The sequence below is a fragment of the Lathamus discolor genome, chromosome 3 (assembly GCF_037157495.1).
Source record: "Lathamus discolor isolate bLatDis1 chromosome 3, bLatDis1.hap1, whole genome shotgun sequence".
NCBI lineage: Eukaryota > Metazoa > Chordata > Aves > Psittaciformes > Psittacidae > Lathamus > Lathamus discolor.
This window is the reverse complement of record NC_088886.1, coordinates 121,396,163-121,413,827: the sequence shown is the minus strand read 5'-3', so window position 1 is coordinate 121,413,827 and position 17,665 is coordinate 121,396,163. Positions and strand designations below refer to the sequence as shown.

The 17,665-nt window shown below is 43.3% G+C and overlaps 1 protein-coding gene across 1 annotated transcript in view; it reads right to left on the bottom strand.

Moving 5' to 3' along the window:
• ESYT3 (extended synaptotagmin 3) overlaps positions 1-17,665 on the bottom strand; it is a 33,719-nt gene that overhangs the window by 12,539 nt on the left and 3,515 nt on the right. Inside the window, exons 2-10 of the mRNA XM_065671364.1 lie at positions 14,672-14,713; positions 13,660-13,794; positions 13,038-13,114; positions 6,723-6,789; positions 6,042-6,131; positions 4,942-4,997; positions 2,232-2,352; positions 1,028-1,201; positions 433-515 (exon numbers count right to left, since the gene is read on the bottom strand). Coding sequence (XP_065527436.1) covers positions 433-515; positions 1,028-1,201; positions 2,232-2,352; positions 4,942-4,997; positions 6,042-6,131; positions 6,723-6,789; positions 13,038-13,114; positions 13,660-13,794; positions 14,672-14,713 — 845 coding nt within the window. The remainder of the gene's footprint in view (positions 1-432; positions 516-1,027; positions 1,202-2,231; positions 2,353-4,941; positions 4,998-6,041; positions 6,132-6,722; positions 6,790-13,037; positions 13,115-13,659; positions 13,795-14,671; positions 14,714-17,665) is intronic.

Sequence of the window (17,665 nt, the reverse complement as noted above, 5' to 3'; positions counted from 1 at the left end):
AACATATTGTTGTTGAGGGAAAAGCCACCACCAATAAAGCCCACACTCAAATCTGCTTCAAGTAACACCTTCTCTGCATTACCTATGTGCATGCGCGCTGGAACGCACTTACACTTCTGAAGTCTCCCCCTTGAAATACTTCCAAAACTAAAGTAAGTTGAAAGTAAATCTCAAGTTGTATAACCAGCCTTCTAATGGCTTCCTAGGATTCCCTGAAGGAGTCTTGGACCATTCTCTACCTTGTTCAAAGTTAGCTGCGCTAAGAACTAATAACTTGGTATCAATATGTGGACAAATGGAAAAACTTCCTTCAATATTATATTTCCAGTATGAGTAATCTGGGTGTTCTGCTGTAGAGGTTACTAGACCCTAGTAACCAGTGCAACAAGGGTCTAGTAACCTCTAATTTACCTGCCCTCCACCTTAATTTACCTGCCCATAAAGTCATCTTTATCTGGATCTTCATCATACAAGTCCACTTCTAAGTCCTGACCAGGCACTTCATGAACAACAAACTGGAAGAGAAAGAAGTATCGATTAAAATTAAAACCCATTTACATAGGTTTATATATGTGACATGAACACTTCACAGCTCTTTAACACACTAAGGACATTCCCTGCTGTTTCATGGTTAATTGTGAAAGAAATACAATTGATTATAGGTGAAAATATTTCAAAACCAGTTTGCTTGGTTTCGAACTGCAAGTTAAACCTCTCAAACTGGTATTCCTAATAAGCAGAGAAGAATCAATACTAGAACAGATTACAGCTGCACAGACTGCTGTACTGATTGATATTCAAAGCAGCGCTTTGCACCTCCTCCAAAAACCCACATATGGAAATCAGATCAACCTGAATGACATTTCAAGTTTGCAATGTAAATTTGAGTTAAAGGGAAAGCAGTGCCTCAATCAAGTAACAAGGAAGTCCACCTGCTCCAGTGCAGTCAGCTAAGAGAAGGTCCTCCAAGCACAGGGATGTAAATGGCTGTGCATCCTACAGATGGAAAGGTCAAAAGATTCAGTACCTCAAATGTCTCATTCCAAATGGGATTAAGGTCTCTGGAAACTGTCTTGCTTCGATACTGCACCGTGCCAACGCGAAGAAGAGCATACGGGTCCGACTTCCCCCTGATTGCACCAAGGAAACTGTCTTTCTGGACAAGGTTTTCAGCTTCTAGCAGATGAACCCTTACTACTCCCTGAATAAAAGAAGATATAAAATTGTTCATGAAAAGGTGATCTTTGAATAATTATAATATGCTAACTCCTAAAAATAGTTATTTCAGGCAGCAAGGGTAGTCACCATGACAGCTTTGCAAAGACATGTATTTTGATGCGGTATATTTCTAATGACAGTTGTATTAAAACATTGTTTGCAACATTTACCTACAGGAGTAAAATAAAACCCAACTCAAAGAAGCACCTTAAACAGATACACAAACCAGTCTAGATAAGCGGGTAGAAGATATTCTTCAATTTGTTTTTAAATCAGAAGCATGCTTATGCACACAGCATTACAAGTAAAAATAAAAAAATAAAGCAAATCAAAAGTAAAAATCAATTCCTGCTAACTGAAGGAGGAACTAAGCACCCATCGACAGGTTCTTATTTTCTTGTGGAGTGCCCATTCAACTTCAATTTGGTGATGTAAGTTTGTAATCGGGAGCATCCCTTTGTCATTCATTCATATTTACCCCCATTAACGAGTGAATTAGGTATTTGATGGATAAAGGAAACTGAAGATCTGGTTATGTCAAATGTTCAGATTGGTTATTGGGTTTTTCCCTGATTCTTTTTCCTGTAACAAAGAGAAGTCACCCTCCGAGCTGCCCATTTACACACCTTCACAGTGTTAGCAACAAAACTAAGCAGCCTGACACTCACTGCTCGTGTATTTACCTTCTCTAAGTGAAGAGCTGTGGTATTCTCAAAGGTGACCAAAGTCTTGAGTTGGTCAGTGACTCAGTGTCGAAACAAACTTCTTACGCCACATAGAGTAGGACCCTTCTAGTCCCACCTCTTCCCCAAATTGTAAACCACCCAACATCTGCTTTTATATTTCCGAAATGCTGGCTACAGAAAGCCTACAATCCAGGTGGAAACAGCTGATACAGGAGCCTAAGACACTAAGCTTGTATGCATCCACATTGCAGCAAATGCAAATTCAGGCTGATTAACACCTCTGCCGAAAGAAAAGAAAAAAACAACCCAAAACTGAAACCAACTCACATGCGGGATGGGGAACCTCAAGTGGGCAATGTTCATGTTCTTTTTCAGAGGCACTGTGATCCTGTTCGGTAGAACCAGCCGTGCAGCAATGAAGTCTTGAATTAGTGAGTCTGACATTACACTGCATGTGGGGGTGGAAAAAATGCAACCTAAATCTCTACAGTCAGTCAGAATTTCAGTTAGAAGGAAAGAATGAGGCACAGTGAAATAAATGGGCACTGTAAAATGAATTATACTGCTTGCCTTCATAGAATCATAGAATGATTTGGCTTGGAAGGGACCTTACGGATCATCTAGTTCCAACCGCTGCCACAGATCAGGTTCTAGTTCCAACCCCCCTAACACCTTTCACTAGACCAGGTTGCTCAAAGCCCCTTGGCCTTGAAAACTTCCAGGGATGCGGCAGCCACCTTCTCCCAAAGAGTTATCAAGCACTGGAACAGGCTGTCCAGAAAAGTGGTGGAGTCACCATCCCTGGAGGTATTTAAAAGATGTGTAGATGTGCCACTCAGGGATATGGGTTTAGTGGTGGACTTGGCTGTCTTGGGTTTATGGTTGGACTAGGTGATTTTACGGTCTTTTCCAATATAAATGATTCTGTGAGTGCCTACATACAATTGCACACAGGCAGAAGAAAGTCATGCTTGTGACTTAGCTTAGAATAAGAGGAAATGGACAGTTCAACACCAAAACCAACCACCAAGGGTGGACATGGATCACTGCAGAAAGTAAGGCTGTCTCCTGTCAGTAATCTGTATCCAGCTGAGCTGCTGCAAAGAAGAACATGAGCATGTGGCAGTCTCTCAAGATCTCTTTCAATCTATTCCCTATCATTCTGCAAATTAAGTGTCATTCCCTTGTGGCACACACTGTGCAAGTGCCCACTTGATGCAGGGATGTTCCACTCTAGGGTTACTAGGGCTGGAGGGGAATTCAGATCTACCAGGCTGTAAATAATGAATGGAAGCATAGGCCATATGATGAGGTGGTCATACCCCCAAACAAGTCATACAAACTCATGTGCCTCATGTGTTTCCTTGGAATGCCAACACCAGTGACAGACAAGGCGAGGAGGGAATCAGTAAGCTGCTTCATTTCACAGGGGGCTCAGAGACCTTGCTGTAAAATGGAAGGAGAAGCCAGCCACATTCAAAACAAAATAGCTTGGCTTATTTTTGCATTAAACATCTGAAAGACTTCCATCCTCTTTGATAAACCTAGTGCTTACAAGGTAGCTTCTCAGGGTAAGACTGCACAAAACTATCACAGCTCTCAGATGAGGCTAGATTCAGAGGAAAGTCCTCTCCTACTCCAAATGTGAAACCAGGAGCCTGAAAGCCCTTGGTCAGGCTGTTGGCTTTCCTATCATAAAAAACCAACCAACCAACCCACAAGAAGGTCACAGAACTGTCCTTTCTCTTGAGTCTCAAGGTACACCCAACTAAATACAGCTTGTACACGAGGCCAGACGACTGCATCCAGTTTCATTACTCTTAAATAAGCGCAATTCATTTGAAAGGGGGAGCTCTTGTTTAACCTGTACTTCAACCTATTCGTGGTCAGGCATGTTTTGCTCCTGGCTTTCATGTGCAGTGCTGACGATCAAGAAAGGCTTTCTGTGTTCAAATCCCTGTGAGAGAACCAGGGAGTGAAAATTTAGGACACCACATTTGCACTTCATTATACGAGAGGCTGTAGGTTGGAACACCTACACACCTTCTCCCTGCAAGGATTAAGGAAAACATGTTAGAAAAGGCAGATTAATTTCTCTGATAAAAACTGGAGCTCCCAAGGCTCACTTCAGGGCAAAAGGCCACTCTTGCCTCAAATTAAGAGAAAAAGAAAACTTCCTCTTACTCAACATCAAAGGTCTTCAGAGACCCTTTAATGCATAAACTGGCACCTGAAGCAGCCAGCCACTTCCTGTGAGTCTGCAAAGCATGAGCTGGAGAGGAAGAAAGGGGAACAGAAGTGTCTGCAATTGCATTTAAAGGGAGAAAGGCAATGGCTGAGCAACCAAATGTATTTTGCTCTTCTGTAACAGAAATTTCTGCTTGCACTAAGGAACAAGGACAAAGTGAACCTCCAGCCTGGAGAAACAGTTTGAAGCTTAGTACTGAAAACCACTAAGATTTTCATCCTTGCTCTGCAAGTTTTATGTACAAGATCAACCCAAGAGGCACTGGGGAAGAACTGCTACATTTTCTGAAGAACCTACAGGGTGAGCAGATTACACAGACAGAGAAGTACATTTCTTGCTATAAATCTGGTGCAGTTCTCTTTATCATGGTTTGTATTGCAGTTTGTCAGAGGGACGGCAACTTTGTGATATCTTGCCTTTTTTTTACTTGAAGGCAAAAAAAGGTAAGCTCAGACTGCCAGTCACCTAGGTCTACCTCATCTACCTTTGCAAGTGACTGGCATGTGGAAAACATAAGGGCTTGCTTTTTAGTTTACAGAACAGTGTTGTTTTGAGGATTTATTATTTCCATCCTAAACGCAATGAAGTGATTGAAGCGATTTTGACAGATTGTAAAAAGCACACTCCTCAGGTTTGCAAACTCCACAGCCAGATACAATGGGATGAGTATCAGCACATCTTTTACACAATGCTCCTGAGAATAGCTTTGATGGTTACTGAAGAATGCAGTTGTCCCAGCTTCCAAAGCTTTTTTAAGGAAGAGTAAAACGAAGCAAAGCGAACACTCACTTAATCCCTGGAACATCCAGGAGGTTGCTCATGCCTGCCCAGTTGATTTCCAAGTGCTACAACAAGATCAGGGAGAAAAATGATACAGGACTATTAAAATTTATTTCAGAAAAAATGTAGACTTTAAACGGGAAGCAAATGCTTTTAAAACAAAGCCAGCTGTTTAAAGAAAGCAAAATCTGCCCCAGTGACTGCATCTGTACATTGAGACCAACAGCTGGTACCTATTCCCTTATCTATTTTATCTGCCACACATGAAATAAGGGTATCACTTGGACTTATCCTGCAAGTACAGGGAAAGAGAGCATTCAGCCCCTAGCAATGGCCACTGGCAGATGCCCTGGGGTTATACATAGTAAATCTGACAGCTCTACTGAGACTTTGAAGTTGTTTCCTCATCCTTTCACTTAGGGGTTGGCCTATACCCTGAGGCAGGGGGATTTACAAACACCACCTGACATCAGGAGTTTGTATTTCTATTCACACAATAAACAAGGCTTTTTTCATGTGCTAAAGTAATACTATTATATCTAAACACAAAAACACCTCATCCAAGATCAAAAGTGTATGACTTCCATGAACTCAAGCAGACCATAACCCACAAGAAGCAAAGCTGTGTGCTGTAAGATAACTAGTTTTTACAAGACTAGAAGGTTTCTCATATTTTATTAAACCACAATTCAATTACAAGGGGAGTGACCTTAAATTTCCAAAGCACAAGCATGACTGAATGGTCTCCCAAGATAAGTGTATTTCAAATCTATGAATAGGAAGAATTAAAATCCAGCTGCCAGGAAACTTGCAGCAAAGGCCTAGGAAATAGCTCCTGTGCTGTCACCATTGGAAAGTCCTCCCATTCTTAGAGTGAAGCAAGTAACTTTTTAGGTATTACTACAAAACAGGGCAAAATCATTCCTGTCCTCTTGGAGCTCAATAGAAGCATTGAACAATCAGGAATTTGCTATTCAAACACCTTCAACAGTTGCACAGTTTGGGTTACCAGGGATGGACAGCTTGTGTCACTCACTGAAGACCTATCCATTCATCAAGATAGACCAAGAAGCAGGAACGCTGCAGACTGAAGCTCACTACAGACTCACCGGTTTCTGCATAAAAAACAGGGTCACTGCTCCAACGAAAGGTGCATCGGTTAGAAGAGGTTCCAGTATCACCCGCAATGTTCCATACAACTGCAAATAGAAGAGAGCAAGGAAAACAGAGTCTGAAGGTACTTTCAGGATGCAGTTTCAAAACTGTGAGCTTTTCAGTGATGGAGATAATTTTAAAAACCCTACTTGAAGTAATTTTACTTAGAATTTAATGACAACAATAACCTCCTCCCCCCAGACACCACTGTTATTGGTATCAGGCAATGCTTTCTAAGTTTGTGGCGCTTCTCTGCAACCCTGACTGCCATATAATGCAGTGACCTGCTTATTAGCTTTCAACAATGTAAGAACCAATTATGAACATCCTGACAAATCCATCTCTTCTGAAGTTCTCTACCAACCTGCAACTCTTTTGAGTGCCAGTGGCAGCAGGTGTCCTACACGAGCTCGATGCTCTAGCACTGACCCTGTTTAAAAGCCACATCAAGAGGTACTTGGGTGCCTTCCATGGAAGGCAACATTTGCCCAGCCAAAACCAAAGCAGGTAAAACTGATCACTGCAAGCCTACTCGTTGGTGGTTTTCCAGTTAAGTGTCGTGACCCCCCGCTCCCACTGGTACATGCTAACTCCTGCACCACAAAGCCTTGAACAGACATTAGCGCTGCACGCACCTGTACGCCTTTCACTCCAAGGTTAAATTTCGATATGTCCATGTGAATCTCACAGTCCCCTACGTAACTGAAAGAAAATTCTCACGTTAATCCACAGCCTGAAAATTTTAGGCTGCACAGAGTATAAATGAAATTAGGTTCATTACTGACAACATCACCCCATAGGCAGAGATGGATTTTCAAGTAGCTTAAAAAGGAAAGTTGAGCAGATGGAACAAGGCTCAGATCTTCACAAGAGAAACGATGCAGTCAGCTGCAACTGATCTACCTGCAAATTGTCAAATCAACATCTGTATTTCCATTCTTAACACTCACCATTAGCTGAGGCAAGCTTGCTCTAAGGAGGAGATCAACAGCCTCATTCAAGTCTCAAAGTGACAGCAATTGTCCCCTTGCTCCCTTCTCTGCCAAAGGCCTGATCCCACCCCACCACCTGGTGATCCAGCTCCCAAGTTAATGCAGAGCCATCCTACCATTACATATGGGGTCTTCACCCTGTCCACTTGAAGGACAAATTCTTCACTAAAAATAACCTGCTTTCCTTGAGGCGGAATTAAAAGACAATGATTTGGATCAGATTTTGGTCAGTTGCCATGGAGAACATCAGGCTTTAAATAAAACAAATGCTGAGGGTGGTACTTTTGCAACTTAGAAACCACCTTAGACTTTAATAAAAGTACAAGCATCACCTTATGCAGAAACCGATAGCCACTCCCTGGGAAGCAGAACCTGGCAGATCTGTTGATGCCGCTGGCAGAAAACAATTGAAGGGAGCTACCAAGCTCCTTTTCAGTCCACTGAGAAATAGCTCCTTCTGGATGCAGACACACAAACACCCTGCAGGTAAAGCAGGGTGTAAAGGTACCGCAGCACAGTGAATGTGCTGTGCTTGCCACCTGCATGCACAATTTCAGCCCATAATCAAAGGACAAGATTTATCTCTGACCACATGTATATGGGCAAACAGTGCTGTAGTTGCCAAGAATTCACCCTGTAATTTGCACACAGACATATTACCTCTCCCCCAGAAAAATGTCAGGAATGAGTAACCTGGTGAATTTGTCTCCATTTTGCAAGCAAAGTTCTCAAATATTTATTTACAGTAGTCACTTAACAGCATTTTAAAAGCTCATAACACACAAATCAAAGCCTTTATGCTAGAACATTCTCATTTTTTCAATAACCAACCTCACAGGCCATGCCAAAGTTAACACAATCTTCCCTATGAGCTAGTCACGTAATTAAGCTTGTTTTTACGTTTATTAGTTTCTACAATTTTGACATTATCTTACAGCCCATTACACTGGGTGCTAATAGAGTTTTGTCACAAGAGAAGTCTAAATGAGAAGCCAAAATGAGTTCTTCAATTTGCAGTAATTAATCCAAAAGGATTTAATTCAGCCATTGCCTGTGTCCATCACAATGAATAATAGCTGGGTGTTTCAATTTACAACCTTTATTGCTTTCCACAGAGTCAAAATCTCTTCCCACCCAGTCCTAGATGTCTCTTTTCTCCAGTAACACTACAATACATGCAAACTGTGTTTTAAGATGTCTGAGAAGTCTTTACCTCTTTTATCAGAGCCTGAACCTTCAATTATCCTTAAGTCTGCTTCACACAGGCATCACCCCCACACCAGGATGCTCAGTGAAAAGGATGCATGCTTTGTTCACTAGTTTTAGTCCTCATTCCCAGTCCAGGCTGCTCATGCCTTCACCTGCCACCTCTGCTTGGCGTAACTTTGCTGTGCTCTCTGCTGTTCTCCCCCAGACAGAGCACCAGGTAATGCAGATAAGCACGCCTGTGCCATGGATGTGAACTGGAGAAGCCTGTATAAGTGGATGTATCTGTATCTGTTCTGTACTTGGGTGGAAAAGCTAGGCCCAGTGTTTATGATACAATGGGTGAAAGCACGGATGCTACAAGAACACATACTGACAAGTTTGATTAACCTCGGTATCTATGTGTCCCTTTAGAAAAGGCATGTGCAATTCCTCCCTCTGTAAAGTAACTCCACACAAGCCTTATCTTCTCATCAGCCCACATGCAGAAAGTCAATCTGGTCCATCCTTCTCAAGTGCTTTGTAAAGCAGACACTATTGCTTAGTCTGCCTGACTTTGGACTTGGGTAAATGAGCAAGCAGCATTAGACTAATAAGAGAGACAAGAAAGTGTGACCAAGCACAAAAACAGGCCACCTCTGCCTTTTCCCTTTGCCTATCAAGTCAGACTCCCGAGGGCAAGTACTCCCTTTTTGCTCAAGACTGACAAGTTTCCAAATTGTGTTTAGCTCCCGTAAGATCCTACAAACTTAGTTAACCCAAACTCCACCAAAGCTCTTAACCTTCGTGCTTCTTTTAATTACTTTCCCCAGTTCCGCACTAGGTGACAGAAACTGTCTTCCGTTCTAAAACTTGTCCATTAGAAAGTCCAGAGTCTCTTCTAAGAGTAAATTGCAATGCCTATGTATTTTTATACATATTTTTTCACCATTCTTCTGCGACTTCTTATGTACTGTAAATGCCACAGAAGAGCCTGGAAATGACAATGTGAAACAGTTCTTCTGGAAACTAGATGATCTTAAGGTCCTTTCCAAGCCTAACTATTCTATGAGTCTGTGGATTGAAATATATTCTTCTGGGAGGTAACAGTGCCTTCAAATACTTTGAAACTTCTTATTATAGCCAATGATTACATGGCTACACAGTAGCTCAGGCAATTGCAGAATTAGTGGGAAGAAAAGCAGCTGTAGGAGATCAAGTGGGTGCACTTGAAAAGTTCCCACTTTGAAAAATGCAGTTTTGGAGACCATTTCTGGAACGCTTCAACTTGAATTCATTTGGAAAATGCAACTGTCAGTCCCCTGTGCTCAGGGGACAGATCCATGATTTGGATCTAGGGCAAATTGTTTAGAGCCCCCAGAGCATTGCCAGTTTATTTCCAGCTGGGATCTCGTATTTCAGGTTTGGGGATTTCAAATCCCAGTCTGTCAGGGATCTCATATTTCATTTAACCACTGCAAGAACCCTGATTCTTTCTTACATGTCATATGAAAGCTGCAGATTGGGTAAATCTGTTGGAGAGCAGATACATGAGCAGAATACAGTCACCAGCACCTTCAGACAGACAAATGACAAACTGTGCACAAAAAGACCTGAGGGTACCCTGTATTCCTGTTCAGTCCTGTAAGCTGAGACAAAGTTTACACAGCTTAATTCCGCCAATTGTGCGCATCATCTCAGGGACCAAGCAAAAGATTTTGAAAGATTTATAGCCTCCTTCCTTGCCTTTGCCAAAAGGCCTCTGTGCCTCACAAGTAATCACCTCTGCGCCTTGGTTCTCTTGCCAAAAACTCAAGTACAGTCCTTTCACATGGGGCAGCAAATACTGTAATGAGGCAGCGCTGTACAGAACCATTTCCAGTGCTCTGATGCTACAGACATGTAATCTGTTGACAGATTTAATTAAAGCAGCTTCTCAAGTTCTGCTCCGTGCCATACCAGATCTATTGCATCAGTGGCTCTGCTGACAGCTACTGCCCATAGAAATAAGGGATCTCTATGTGCTATTTTTCACAGTTCCCATGTCAAGGATGTAATCTGTGACATCACATGACAAATTTAACACAGAGGAAGTGCTTCTTCACACAGCACAACCCTGAACCATAGCATTCAGCACCACACCATGTTCACCTATGTGAACCTCATGAAGTTCAACAAGGCCAAGTGCAAGGTCCTGCATGTGGATCAGGGCAACCTCAAGCACGAATACAAGCTGGGTGGAGACTGGACTGAGAGCAGCCCTGAGGAGAAGGACTTGGGGGTGTTGGTCGATAAGAAGCTCAACGTAACTCACGATGTGCACTCGCAGCCCAGAAAGACAACCATATCCTGGGCTGCATCAAAAGGAGTGTGACCAGCAGGTCAAGGGAGGTGATCCTTCCCCTCTATTCTGCTCTCATGAGGCCCCACCTGCAGTACTGCATCCAGCTCTGGAGCCCCCAGCATAAGAAGGATAGTGAAACTGAAAGCAAGAAGCATTTACAGAGCACACTGAAATTTCTGGATGCAAGACACTGCCTAACACAAAGGGTAACTTGGCACTGGAGTGGGGCAGAGCTGCTAAGGCAGAAGCGCTGTCCACAAGGATAAGAGCATCCTGCGTGAAGTAGCTGCTCAGCCTTCCCTGCTGCAGCCACCCTTGTCAGTGGTGAGCCAGCCAAGAGGCCAGCTCACATAGGTTCACCAGCGACGGAACTCCCAGAAAACTACAGCTAGCAAGCACCAAGACAGAGAAGTCATGTTTATAACATGGAGACATGTTAATCCTTTAATGTCCACTGCAACATAGCCACACTTCTCTGAAACCTAACCCCAGAGAAGAAAGTCAGTCGCTGTGGTCTCAGCATTGCAAAGTATACCACACTGGCACCCACAGCACATTGCTCTCTTCTCCAGAACTGTGATGCCAGGCTGCAGCTCTTTGGACAGACCCAGCCATTTAAACATCACCAGCATGCAGCTGGCAGAGAGGCAAGAAAGGTAGTGCAAAGGGCAGCAGATTCACATCGGGCAGTTCAAGTCCACCTCCTCTAAGCAGCTCTTCTCCCAGCACCAGCTGCACTAGTGCAAGCACTCACTGCTATTCATGTAGCTAAGAGAGCCTATTTTGTAATGGGGGTTTGCCTCATTATTTCCATTCCAGAAAAGTGGAAATTGTCCATTTCTTTGATTAAAGAAACAAAAAAAAAAAAAAGTAAAAAAAAAAAAGGTTACTTTGGCAATCCAGAAAAAGGCAGGAAAGCACCACTACTCGTATGCTCATAGATCTGCTCCTCTCCATTTGCGGACTACACTACCTCCTGTGGACACTGTACATTTCACAACTCCCAGCTTAGTTGCTGATCTTAGTCTATTAATGTAAGAGAAACTGGGTCCTCAACAGAGCCCATCAGAGAGACAAGGTAGTCTGAACACTCCCTGGAGAATACAGAGAATACTTGGGTTATCAGATGACAGTTCAGGTTAAGTTATCAACAGATGAGGAACAGGAAGTGTCTGGCCATTTGGAGATGCTGACGGGTCTGCCAGAGGGACAGGAATGAGGAGGTGTGGGAATCCCTCTGCAGAGGATTGTTAAAAGACAGTGAAAATGAGTATGTGGGAGAAGCAGCCTGGAGAAGTAGTTTAACAGGGAGCAGCAGCAACCTCCTGCAGAGCCTTGAAGGCATCAAATCCCTCAATGTCAACGTGGAAGGCAGAAATGACTTGCCAAATGCTCCTAAACTGGTCTGGCTATTACAAAGAGCACTTCACTGACAGCACTGAAGCACAACATGTTCTGGATGAAAAATCAAGCATGTCATTTTGCAGGGAGTGATTGTGCTCTGCCAGGGCTGGGGATGCTGCCATGCCGTTGCCACATTAAGCAGCAGGCACAGTTCTGAGCAGCTCTGTGCTGTTGCCAAGACACTCTACAATATCACAACTGCCTTTTTCTGGCACTACCATGAAGAAAAGCAGTTTAAATTAGGCAGCTCAAACTGCTAAACATACAGAGCTACAGCACCATGCAAGTGGCAATTCCCCCAGTAATTCCATTCTCCAGGCTAAGCAAGGAGAAAGTTTAGCTCTACATTACCTCTGTTGTTAACAAAACACACAAGCTCATTCAAAACAGCCTGGGAGGTATGAAATGTTTTATCTAATTTTGCTGTTGTTGTTGCTAGTAGAGCTAGAGGCAGTTTTCTGCTCAGAGAACAGCTGTGATCAAAAAAGCAGATGTGCAGGGTGGAACATGCAACAAATGGTGATTAAAACAAGAGGATTAATCTAGGGGAAGGAATTGAAAAATAAATAGCATGAGTAGTTCTGGAAGAACTGGAGAGGTTGCACTGAACAGGAACCATAGTGGGACAAGACAGACCAAGTGCCTCCATGCCTGAGAGCTGTCAGAACAGAAAATACAATTCCAAAACTTGGGTTCTTACTACTACAAATGGCAAAGCCAAGGGGAACATTCCTATGCCCATGGCAGCAGTGATGGGCCAGAGCAGGTAACACCTAGACCTGTGCAGGTGACACTGCTTTCTGACTTAAAGGCTGCTGCATAACATCTCACTTCTCCAAATATTGAGGACATCCAGCCGGGGACAGATTATCTTGCATCATGCTAGTTCAATGTAAAATAAGGACGTCTGCACTTCGTGCTGATCTTAGTGGCCCACATGTTCAGTCCAGCATGACAACTTATGTGCAGGTGTCAAATGGGCAGTGAGTTAAGAACCATCTACATAATCAGTGATATAACGTTACCATATCTGCAGGTCTAGGGTAACTTGTCTTCTGTCGACTTCTTTGGTGTAGGCTTTTATTCCATTGATTCGAGGACACTGAAATAAAGACAAACAAGATATGACATAGTTAATATCTTTGAAGTTAAGCCTAAGTGAAAAGTCCTCCTAACTTCAATCAATTTGATTACAGAAGCATTCATTAAAGACTTCGCACAACTGCATGTGAAGTACAAGTAAACTATACTAGTTTTTCCCTTAAAGAGGCAGTGTGAGCAGCTTTTGCAGTCCTCAGATCCAAGGCTGGCTGCAAGCACTCCAAGCTGCAAGCTTTAGGAAGCACTGAAAACTCCTGTCGCAAGGGTATTACAAAAATAAATGTGGATACATGCCCCTTTTTCCATCTCCAATCCCGTGATACTGACAGCTGGTGGGAAGGAATCTGTGTGTCTCCTGTACATTTCTTCCTTCATGGTGAAGACACTCAAGTCAACATGAGGAGGGAACGAAGGAGGCAGCAGTGTTGTACCAATACCATTTTATTACACATTCAGGGCTATTAAGGAGCTGAACATCAGACTCCCCTTGCATCCGAGTTTTTCAGAAAAGACTGACCTGCAAATGTTGCAAAGGATTTACACTACCTTCTCGCCAAAGTGGATCTTGGTAAAGGTGCATGTTTTCAGGTGTACATTCTTTGCTCTGATTTTTGGTTCAACAATTTCTTTAAATGTTTTTTCCAGGATTGTCCCAAAGTACGGCCAAGCCTGTACAAGGACCTAAAGAATAGCAAAAGGGGAAACACTCAGAACTCTTTGTATAAGATATCTTTTGTTGAGAAACAGACACAAACATTACAGAACACCTGGCTATTAACGTCTGTCCTTTTACCAAGTCACATTTGTGCAGTTAAGTCATCCTTATGGAAGGATCCATCTCAACTCCTCAGCAAAGGAATTTGTTTTAGGAACTGAAGGGTGAGTTTTCAGCACTATATTACATAGACTATAGTCTATTGACTGCTTCTAACCTCAGGGGCTGAGCCAGCAAAGCCCAGGGTTAAAGCTGCTAAAGCACAATAGTTCATAATTGCTCTAAAGTGTCACAAAGCTCCCTGGGGTAAGGTTTATTTAAAAAGGAGCAGAAATGAGCTTTCTATGAAGAGGAAAGTTTGTTAAAAAGAAAACCAGGATAGTTACCAGGTGCTAATTTGCAAGTTCAACTGTTTTGCTTTGAATTCCAGAGTCCAGCTCCAGTCAGAGCCTGACTAAATCTGCTTATAGGAGCACCTGCCTCGGCGTTCACTGGGGACCTCTCTGGTAAGAGGAAATGCAACTGTTTTTGCTAAAATGATAATACTGCCACACATATGCATACAGACAGGCATACACAAACACACACACACACTCCTGCTTGCTTTTATTTTTTTAATCTCAGAATGAAGAGTTGTGGTCAAAATTCATCAAGCCTGTATCACCAACCAGGCACACATCTGGCTCTCACCAAAACCTCAGTGGCAACTCTATACTAGAGTTGGCTCCAAGACTGAAGTACAGACACCCATATGACTGAGCTGTACTGTAGTGACTTGATAACTTTCTCAGACCTGGCCCACAGTTTGTGCTATGATGCAGCTCAGAGCAGACGGCTCCTCACCTTGTTCAGCCACTCCACTCGTTCAACATCAGGGAAGTGAACCTGGATGCAAAGAAAAAAGCAAAACAAAACAGTGAATGCCACGTGCTATCTGTTTCTGCATACTGCAACACATGCAAAACATACCATAGCGCATGAACAAGCTTCAGAGTAAGTCGAGATCCCTCTGCCCTCCTACATACATCCTTCATAATTTACTACCTCGAAAAACAGTAAAAGGCAAAAGAACACACGTGCACTGATACACCAGCATGCCTCTGGGCACACTTGTATAATTAAAGCAAGTATCATATCCTGTTCATGGCGTACAGCATCATTAGATTTCTCATCCTTCTCTTGGTCATGCCTTGGGAAACCATAAGGACCTGCTTCCCTTCAAGATCATGAGCTGTGCGGGTCCTGTTTCCTGTACTGGCTCACCTCAACCAGGACACTGTGCTTTGGAAAATAAGAACCTGCTTAGGGAACTCAGTTTATTGGTTGTGGCAGCATTTCTCCACCAATATTAACATAGTGCCAATGGCTTCAGGCAAAAGACGCACTGTGCCTATTAGCACACACTATCATGTATAACACTCCAGTGTTCTCATATCTCAGAGCTTTTTAAGAGACTAAGGACAGATTAAAATGAAGTAGTCACTTATGCATCATGTTTTCAAGTGGGATGCATTGAATGCCAACAGGAAGCATATGTGCCCATAACAAAATCCTCCAAGTTCCCTGAAGTGATGACTTGTTTAATCACCATCAGGACAGTCCGATATGAGGCCACTCACAAGTTACTAATTGATCTATCAGACCTCATCAAGAAGCTGCTGAGTGAAGAGCCACAATCACCTTACTACAATCGCACATTAAAGTCTTATGGATGTAGTATTTTCAGCCAGCGCTAAGAGCTGGTACCAGGTTATTGCAGAAGGGAAGGACAGTGCAGCAGGCGGCATTCAAGCCCTGCTCAGCTCCACAAGAGCACCCCAATACAAAGCGACTCCTTCAACTATCATCTAGCTTGATAATAGTCGTTGGGTAGGACAATATATTACTTCCTTGTACAAGAACTGTGAATTACACTCTTCAAAGGCTTGCTGTTTGACTCAGCAGCTTTCAGATAGGTGCTCAGAGATGTTCAGATGGAATGGAGAGTAGCTTGCCTTTTATTCCAGTTTCATGTATGATTTCAGAGCCCATTTCCCCTGCTCAAATAATGTTCCAAATTATCTTCAATTATTGCATTAAAAAAAAGTAATGATATTACTGCATTCTTTACAAGCAATTTCTTTTGATGCTCTAAATAGCAACTTTTCCATTAAATAAGGCAACACAAGACCACTGAAATGTCAGCCCACCCAGCTCTATTTGCATGATAAAGTGAGAATACAGCACCAGGAGGGACAATCAATACTGAAAAAAACACTGCTGACATTTTACAGTAAGGCATATTATGCGAATTGGGGACCTCCACTTCACCTGCCAGCCTTTCATCTTTCACCGAACAGTCCTCTGCCAGGACACATAAATCCTGGGTAGCCTGAAGGTAGCTGGTCCCCAGCTCCTACATAACTGCCAAGTGCCAGTGTTCCACAGTACTGGTACCACAGCTCTGGATCAGTCACAGGCAGGGCAGAGAAGTTATGGAAGTTGCACGGCAAGCTGTCCTTCAAAAGACCTTGCAGCAAGGAGAGAGATGTGACCCAAAAGGAAGGATAGACCAGGACTCAGGGCAACAGTTAAGCTATGACTTTCTCACCACATCCCAGTGAGAAAGTCACATCCCACATGTGAGATCCACCAATGTTAAGGGGAGAAATGTAGCACAACATAAACCACAAAAGATGGCTGGGATTATTCACTAAAGCCGAAGCTGCTAGAGATGCAACTGCAAGAGGCAACCAAGAAGCAAACTAGTGGCTTAAAAGACCTAGAACTGCACCCAGAAGCATCAGGAAACAGGCAAAAACCATGAGAAGGAGGCAGCAGCTAGATCCAGCTTGAGAAAAAGCAAAACTGAATTCACTATTTGGGCCACAGACACTGGCCAAACCAGACAGCCCACGGCAAACTCCAAAAGCAACCACAATGAATCACTTACCCCTGTGTCACACCTCAGATTGCTGTGATAGGATTAGCAGCCATTTGCGGTACACTTCCATCCACCTGACACTGCCTCATGCATGTGTTTGCAACACAGCTCCTACCCAGGCACCCTATGCCTCAGTTTCCTTTGACAGATAGAAGGAATAGCGTTGCTGTAGCTCTGTGGTACCAAACACCACCAAGAGCTCCTTGGCTGACACAGCAGGGCTCTCACAGAGGCAAGCACCACAAATTGGCCAACTACAGGTTTCTGGTGAAAACCAGCTTTCTGCCTATTAGGAAACACCACCACGTATCCATGGGTTCCCAGTGCCAAAGGTCAACTGAGCAGTTCTGCAGAAGAAGCAGAGCTTGGTATCCAAGTGTTACATCTGTATTATCCACTGTCTAATAAGACATAAACTCTGAGCACAGCCTTTCTCACCCACAGGGTATTCTTATTATGTGCATGTCCCACTAGTAGAATAAGAGCTCTGCTCTAGTTTGGCCTGGTGACACTACCAAGCTCTGTTCTTATCCCAACAGTTTACTGCAAGAACTTACTGTATCCTAATATGTTTTGGGACACACACCCCCCCCCCCCCCCCCCCGAAAAAAAACCCAACCAAACAAACCATCTACAGTTCCGTATTTTAACCACATGCTCTGGACTTCAGACTCACTTCTGACCCTTGTTACTGGTGACAGCCCTAGCCGCAAGGTCTTGTCCTCAAGTTTGTCATCAGTACAGCACAGGTAAGAGAAGCTCAAAACACTTCCTATTAAGCCCAGAACGAGCCACAAAGAGCTGCCAAAGTTAACACTATCCCAGAAGAAGAGTTAATCCTGAGGCCTCGGGCAAGTCACACTATCAAAATCAGTTTTCCCCACTTACAAAAGCAAGCCTACTTCTTGCCAGTA